The 8,760-nt window shown below is 37.1% G+C and overlaps 1 protein-coding gene across 1 annotated transcript in view; it reads right to left on the minus strand.

Annotated features, from left to right (window-relative positions):
* Window positions 1–385: 385 nt before the first annotated feature.
* LOC131802412 (protein phosphatase 1 regulatory subunit 12A-like) overlaps window positions 386–8,760 on the minus strand; it is a 69,008-nt gene continuing 60,633 nt past the window's right edge. Inside the window, exons 3-7 of the mRNA XM_059122601.1 lie at window positions 6,189–6,301; window positions 4,981–5,281; window positions 2,871–3,127; window positions 2,708–2,805; window positions 386–807 (exon numbers count right to left, since the gene is read on the minus strand). Coding sequence (XP_058978584.1) covers window positions 791–807; window positions 2,708–2,805; window positions 2,871–3,127; window positions 4,981–5,281; window positions 6,189–6,301 — 786 coding nt within the window. The 3' untranslated portion in view covers window positions 386–790. The remainder of the gene's footprint in view (window positions 808–2,707; window positions 2,806–2,870; window positions 3,128–4,980; window positions 5,282–6,188; window positions 6,302–8,760) is intronic.

Consider the following 8,760-nt stretch of genomic DNA (forward strand, 5'->3'; position numbering starts at 1 on the left):
GCAAATAAACAAAAAGATCAGCTGCGATAAAAAAACACTTCTACTCAGCCATAGGGATCTATAGGGATCAAAAATTCAAATTAAAATCAAAGACCACAAGAATGTCATTAATTACAAAAAAAGAGAAACATTTCCTGGAAATTATTTTTATACCAAAAAAGGAAAACGTGCAGTAAAACTTAAGAAGAAAAAACAAACATTACTTTTCACGACGATACCTTCTTCATTAGACCCAGAAACACTCGTCGAATGCGAACTCTCTGTCGAATCAGTTAGATCAGAGTCCGTTTCTTCAGATTCCGAATTTGTGGGTAGACCACTGCTGCCACTACAACTACTACTGTAGCCGGATGTTGAGGCAGCGGCACTTGTTGAAACTAAAGATGTGTTGTGGACAGCATTTACAACAACACAAAAAAGTAAAACGATACAAATTTCAAGAAACAAATAACAAAAACAAAAAGGGGAAAGTAGACACAAGAATCAAAAGGAAATGTGGAGAGAACAACAAAATCATCCATCAAGTTATAGTTTAGACATCAATATGATGTAGATAGAGAAAATTATGTAATCGTAATGAAAACATGTGAAATTTAATTGATTATTGTGATAAAGATGACATTGATAATGGACCATAATCGAAATGATGTAGACATGAGAGACGCACGCATCGTATCGTAAGAGAAACAAAAACTTATAATGAATTATGGAAAACAAATGAAGAAATGCTTAAAATGGTATCGAATGGAATCATAAATGAAATGGAAATACATTGAAAATGTATTTTTTATTAACGGCCATGGGACCCTAATGAAGAGGCCGGCAAAGGACAAAATAAAACAGATATCGACAAATCATAAGAACATTCCACATATATGTATCCCACAGGAAGGCAATAATAAATTTATACCCCCACATACATATACAAATACAAAACATTGAAAAATAATAAAGAAAAAATATTAATAAAATTATTGAATATTGGCTTAAAACTTTGGAGAAGTCAAAAATATAAAATAATAAATCAGCAATTAGAAATTGTTTTTCTTATTCTTTTGGATAAATATAAGCTGAACATATGTTGATTAATAGATCTCACTTCATTTTCCAAGGTTTAGTAAAAATTTACCTATCGACCATGGTTTCATAAATACGGTTTATGCATATATATATAGAAATATGTATATAGAAATTATACAGGGTAAGATGAAAAATCTGCAAGGACTTCTGTCATTCCTAAGACACTCGTCCGACAGCTTTTAAAATTATTCCACTGAGAGCTCATTATATTTTGGTGAGAATTTTCCAGAAAAAAGTTATTCGTTATGGAATGTGATAGTGTGATTTCTTTATATTTGGCTGAAATACCACAAATGGCTATCGTTAGAGCACTCCGCTCGTTACCGTGATACTGGTTGTTGTTGTAGCAGTAGTACATGCAAGTGATTGCGTTCTGCTAATCTGGTTCCAGCTCCAGGTTTAGACATTCGGTTACTTTAATGGGCTGTAGCCATAGATCTTCTGAAGTGAGTTGGGTAGGTTTGGCTGTGCAATTAAAGAGGTGCAGCGTATTGTTCGGGCCTGTATCACACGCCGGACAGGCCTCACGCACATCTTCATCAATTCGTGCCCAATACGAATTGAGACGACTACCCCATCCTGAACGTAATTGCGCCAAAAACTACCCTGGTTTGTCTAGGCAGCTGACGTTCTTCAGCTGCAATGGATGGGGGTGGACTCCGAGGACGACACTAATTTGATAACTGCTAATAGCATCCGCGAATGCATCGGTATGAATGATACTGATGTGGACGGAAGAAAACAGCAACATCAACAGAAATGGTTCGCAAAGTAAGGCAGCGACTTGATCGAGACCCGCGTCGCAGTGGCCGAAAAATGGCTCGTGTGTTGAACACAGCACGCGCCACCCAAGAATGGTAACAAAATGAGGTTCCTCGCTTCATTTCCAGCGCACAATGGTCACCAAAATCTCCGGATACCAATCCGTTGGACTATTGTGTCTGGAGTATTTTGGAAAGCAAGGTTGGCACTAAAAAATACCAAAATGTGATCAACTCAAGCAAGCGCTTCGCCGGGAATGGGCCAAAATACCGCATAGCAAGCAACATTCGGGCAGCGTGTGACGGTTTCTTTGGCCGTTTGAAGGCCATAATTCGTGCCAAAGGTGACCAATTCAATAAAAATTGAAAAAAATGTAAAAATTATGGCGTTTGCAGTTCTTCTTATCTCACCCTGTATTGCCAATAAAATAAATTAATTTTTTCAATATTCAAAAAGGAGATACATATAATTAATCTGTAATGGACTAGATTTAAAAAAATGCGTTACACTCTGATACAATCTATACTTCTTATTCATTGCTAAGCTTTTATAGAGCGATTTACAAATATATTTATACAATTTGGAATTTTCTTCGGAAGGTCCTAATGAATTTGGTTTACAAAAAAAAAATGACCAAGGTAATTTATTGATACATACACCTTATATTAACTCAACTTGATTAGGGACTAAGTGACCTTAAAATATTCGAAACCGAACACTATTCTAACATAATTATCGAATAATAAGTGAAATTTCACAATCTCTAATGATAAACTGCAGATTTCTAGGATCATTAAAATTGCAATTATATTTATTGTCCTCACTAAAAAATGTTCTCCAAACTTCCCTCCTTGGAAAAACTTACCATTAGGATGGTCCTTATTATTATCAGGTCGAACTTCAACACGTATAATTTTGGGTGGTGTCTTATCCATATGATTTTCAATTGTATCTGAGATTCGACTGTAAATTTAAAAGAAGAATTCCAATAATTAGTAAATATCGGGTTTCTTTATCGAATTTCCTACCTGATTTGACTAGATGGCCTTCGTTTAATACGTTTGTTATTGGCTCGATATTCTTCCAAATATTTAACCATTTTACGATCGGCCACATCGATACACGTCTGACCGGCATAATTATGGGCATCCATATCGGCCATGGCATCGAGCAGCATCTGGGCTGCCTCCTTTTGGCCCCAATGGGCGGCAGCATGCAATGGTGTCCAACCATCGTTGTCTTGAGCATCAACATTAGCACGTCCAGCGAGCAGTAAACTTAAAACCTGTAATTATAAATATGAAAATTTTAATTTTAATTTTTAAGATTGAAGATAATGGATCACAGAAGTTCAGAAGTCTTAGATTGGGAAGATTTCTTCCAGTTTTTCTATTGAAAGAAAATTCTAGGTGTCTACAAAAACGTCAAACAAGAAAGGAAAGTTAAATTCTGGCCTTCTAGAGAGAAGACCTTCTACTTTTTCCTTGAGGGAAACCCTTTTGGCCTTCTTTGAAAGTAGACCTTTTTTTATATTCTGTCAAGAAGAAGTCGTTCTGGCCTTCTCTTAAAGAAGAAGGCAGTCTGGTCTTCTAATCGAAGTAAATGAAAGAATGAAATGTTCTCTAAAGAGGATGACCACATGAAGAAGATGACTTTCATGAAAGAAAGATTTCTGATTTTCTATGAAATACATCCTTCTGGTCTTCTATTAGAGAAGAGCTTCTGGTTTTCTATTAGAGAAAACTTTGTGGTCTTCTTTGAAAGAAGACTTTCTATCTTTTTTGAAAAAAAAAGAACATTGTCGACTTCCATAAAAAGGATCTTCTGGTCTTCCATGAAATAACCCCTAAGCATCTATGAAAGAAGACATTCAGCCCCTCTAAGGAAGAAGACCTTCTGGTCTTCTATTAAAGAATGTCTTACGGTCTTCTATGAAAGGAGAACACTTGGTCTTCTAAGAAAGAAGAACTCTTAGTCCTCTTTGGGAAAAGGTCTTCTAGTTAAAAGAGAAGAACTTCTGGTCTTGTTGGAGATAAGACTTCCTGGTCTACTTTGATAGAGGACCCTCAATTCCTCTTTGAGAGTTGACCTTTTGGACTTTAATGAGGGAAAGCAGAAACCTTCAGGGCTTCTACCGAAGAAGAAGATTTTCTGGTCTTCTTTGAGCTAAGACCATCTGATCTTCTAAGGAAGAATATTCTGTGGTCTTCTATTAAAGAAGAATTACTGGTCTGCTTTGAGAAATGAACAATTGATCTTCTTCTATGCGAAAGGACCTACGGGACTGGTATGAAAGATGAACTTCTGGTCTCCTTTGAAAGATCTTTTGATGTTCTTGATATTCAATGGAACACGACCTTCTGATCAACTAGTGAAGGCCTAGTGGTCTTTTGTTTAGTATTCTAATGCGGAAGACTTTTGGTCTTCTAAAAAAACAGATCTTCGATATTGTTCTTGAATATTTTTTGGCCTTCTATTAAAGAAGAATTACTGGTCATCTATGGAAACATTTTTTCTGGAAAAATGAACAATTGATCTTCTGAACGACGGAACTGCTATGAATTTTTGGTCTTCTTTGAGAGACCTATTGATGTTCTTGATATTCAATGGAACATGATCTTCTGGTCAACTAGTGAAGGCCTCGTGGCCTTTTGTTTGGTATTCTGATGCGGAAGACCTTTAGTCTTCTATAAAAACAGATATTTCGATATTTTTCTTGTCTTCGGAAGTAGGCGACGTGCCGGTTTTCCGAAAAAGAAATTTTCTTTTTTCATGGAAGAAGACAGACGGAAGTAGACTTTTCGAACTTCTATTGAAGATGATGTCCTGATGTTATTTTAATAAGACAGTCTTCCTGCCTTCGGATTTTCTGACTTCTATAAAATACCTTGTGGTTTTCTATAAAAAAAGGACCCTTCTGCCTTCTAAGGAAGATGATCTTCTAGCCTTTCACGAGAAATCGAGCCATTGGGTTTGAAAGAAGATATTCCGGTCTTCTATTTAAGTCGATTTGTCGGAAAGCCATAATTTCTTCTCTATCACGAGACCGACCTTCTGATCTCCAGTACTAGGACGTCATTAACTCTTCTATATTTTTGTATCCAATTTAGAAACCAAAAAAAGAAAAAATCACCGCACCTTTGTATAACCCTTTGCTGCAGCAACGTGCAGCGCTGTTGCACCCGTCTTCGGATGTGGTCTATCAATTTCGGCAGCATCGCTGCGCAGCCATTTTTTGGCATCGGCCAGCATTTGTTGTTGTTCGGCTTGGCGGGCTTTGGCGCAATCAATTTGTTGTTCGGCCACCATTTTTTGCATGAAATCAATCATGGGCAAATGTTGGATGTCGACAGCCAAGTCCACGGCTAAATCACCATCGCTATTGACGGCAGCAACATCGGCACCATGCTCCACCAAATAGCGTGCTATGCTCACAAAGCTGCAAGAGAAAAAAAGGGGAAAATTAATAAATTATATAAATGGAGGGGAAAGGGAGGAGTTTAGTTTGTAGAAATGATATGAGATGGAAGAATAGTTTTGACATAATTATCAAAATATGGCTTTCGGAGTTATTGACAATTTTGAAAGCACTTTAGTCGATATTTTTTGCCTAGAAATTTTTTTAATTTGATTTTTTTTTGTGAAATGAAAATATATGGTCTTTCTGGGATAGGAAAATTCTACAGTATATAAATTATATGGATTTAATTAGAGATGCATTGTTTTGATTTCTGAAGATGGATTCTAGGTTTTAGTAAATTGCGAAAGTAAACTAGTAGGGAAATTGTCTTATGCACTCCAGGCATAATGGACCTGATATACCCCTGTAGTGCTTAAAACCCCCCATCTTTAGGATAGCTAGCAAGACTAAAAAACGTTTGTAGTGTTGACACGAATCTTTCTAGGAAATGGCTACTAAAAGGGGTACTTTCGATCCAATTTATGAAAATATAATGGAAAATTTACAAATTGCCCTATATATCTCTCTCTTGAACCCCATTAATCCCATGATGTCCGCTGTAAGGGATAGCGTTGATGGCAATGTTACAGACACATCTGATGGTGAAATAATTCATAATTATGCAATTTTTGGTATTTCGTTTAAAGTTCTGAACTTTTGCTGTTACGGATGAGGGGATAGGGGAAACATTTGTTGTCGTTATTCTTCGTGTAATCCGTTTATTTGTTTGTTTTAGCCGCAAAATCGACAGACGAAAAGAAGAAGAGGAAGAAGAAAAAAAGAAGCAGAACAACAAATGTTTGGCACATATTTCGATATTTATGTATTTTGAATGGAATAGTGGGACCAGAGTGTGTGTGTGTTGGTGTGTGTTTGTGATACATACCCGCATGAGGCTGTGGCGTGCAGGGGTGTCCAACCTTCGTTGTCTTGTCTGTTTATATCGGCGCCTTGTTCCACCAGAAATTCGACCATTTCTAGATTATCATCGATGCAGGCCTGCAATGACAGCGGAAAAAGAGAAAAAAAGAAATACGAAATTAATATTTTCAAAACAAACAAATGCCAAAGAAAATCTCAATACATTTAAATAGAAAAAATTGTTTTTCAACAGACAATATCATATGCAGGTTGTTGTGTTTAGTTACATAAAATTCTAAGCATTTTGTTTTTCTTCCCTTTGAATTCGAACCGCTGCAACAATGTATTGTAAGCGGATTTGCTACTTAGCTATTAGCAAAGTCAAACGAATTGCAATCGCCAAACGATTCCGAAAAGGTGGACTGATGCCTCCGGAAAACCTACTTTTTGTAAATCAATCGAGAAAATTTTGGTTTTTTTGATTAAGGTTTTTTTAAATCCCGCAAAAATATTATTTTTAAATCCAAGCGAGAGCATTTTTTAAATCCATTCTTGTGAATATTTTTATACGCCCCTCCATATTATAATAAGGGTATATTAACCTTGATATTCCGTTTGGAATTCCTCGACCCTATAAAGTATATATATTCTTGATCAGCGTAAAATTCTATATCGATTTAGCGATGTCCGTGTCGTATCTGTGTGTGTGTCTGTCTGTTGTAATCACGCTATCTTTTGAACCAATTGTGATAAAAGATTACAAATCTGAACACATGTGTATTTTCCTCAGTAGGTAAATTTACTTCCAAAATTGACCATGTCTGTCCACGTAAAATGTGAAATAAGAGTCCGATTGTCTTCAAATTTTACACATCTCAACATTTTCATTAACACAAGATCTGGCGTGAGGAGGGAATATGTCGCCCTCTGGTACCTCCCCCACAACGGGTCAAAATTTTAAATAATTATATATTTCATAAAAAAGTGAAATAAGCCTTCCATTCTCCTCAAATTTCCCAAATGAAAAAACTGCAACAATCTTTACACTGCTGTGATTTCTAAGCCACTCGTCTGACTGCTGTGAAAATTATTCCAGTGACATCTCATTATATTTTTTTCAAGCGCACAAAAGCATTTTGGTGAGAATTTTCTAGAAAAAAAGTTATTCGTGATGGAATTCAAGCGTGATAGTGGGATTTCTTTATATTTGGCTGGAAAATCACAAGTGGCTATCGCCAGAGCACTCCAGCATTTAAATGTGAATAAGTCTTTTGTGTCTCGTACCATCGCTCGTTACGGTGATAATGATAGTGTAGCCCGCCGTCAAGGAAGCGGACGGAAGAAAACAGCAACATCAGCAGAAATGGTTCGAAAATTAAAGAAGCGACTTGATCGAAATCCTCGCCGCAGTGGCCGAAAAATGGCTTGTGAGCTGAACATATGGCAATATTTTATTCGGTAAATATTGAAAAATGAGCTCGGGGTAAAGCCATCAAAATTCCAAAGTGCAAGAACTTACTCCGCAACAGAAAAAAGTAGACTCAAAAGAGCTAAAGAATTGCTACGCTTAGCCGAAAGTGGTGAACTGTCGAAATTGGTTCGCTCCGATGAGAAAACATTCGTTATCCAGCAGTTTGTAAACAAACAAAATAATCGTGTTTACTTGCCAAAGATGTCAGCTGAAAATTTGCACCCTCGGTTGGCCACCAGAACTCAAGCGCCGGCCATGGTGATGGTGTAGGCCGCCATAACACCCGATGATCGCTCTCCGCTCGTATTAATCGACCTTGGCATCAGAAAAAATGCCGAATATTATAGCGAAAATATTCTGGAGGGTGTATTAATGACTTGGGCCCGTAAACATTTTGGCCGCAGATCTTGGATATTTCAACAGAACTCAGCACCTTCGCACTTAGCACGCGCCACCCAAGAATGGTTACAAAATGAGGTTCCTCGCTTCATTTCCGGCGCACAATGGCCACCAAAATCTCCGGATACCAATCCGTTGGACTATTGTGTCGGCAGTTTTTTGGAAAGCAAGGTTGGCACTTAAAAATACCAAACTGTTGATCACCTCAAGCATGCGCTTCGCCGGGAATGGGCCAAAATACCGCAGAGCAACATTCGGGTAGCGTGTGACGGTTTCATTGGCCATAATTCGTGCCAAAGGTGACCAATTCGAACAAATCTAAACTTATTCTAAAATTTAATGCTATTTCCGACACATTTTTGTTTCATTCAATAAAATTTAAAAATGTAAAAATTATAGGATTTGACATTGTTGCAGTTTTTATCTCACCCTGTATATCATAAAAAGCGAAATAAGCCTCTCATTCTCCCAAAATTTCCCAAATCCCAATATTTTTATTAACACAAGATATGATGTGAAGGTGGCAGATATCAGTCCAGTCTATGTGGTACTTCCCCCACAACGATTCAAAATACTGAATAGCTATGAAGTTCGTAAAACCCAAATGAACATCCGATTCCATTTTAAGCTCGGCACATCTCAAAATTTAAACTAACACAAGATCAGCTGTGAAAGTGGAATATATCGGACCAGTTTTTCTTGTACCTCCCCCATCATAAATCCTTCA

Source organism: Musca domestica, unplaced genomic scaffold (genome assembly GCF_030504385.1).
Source record: "Musca domestica strain aabys unplaced genomic scaffold, Musca_domestica.polishedcontigs.V.1.1 204, whole genome shotgun sequence".
Lineage (NCBI taxonomy): Eukaryota > Metazoa > Arthropoda > Insecta > Diptera > Muscidae > Musca > Musca domestica.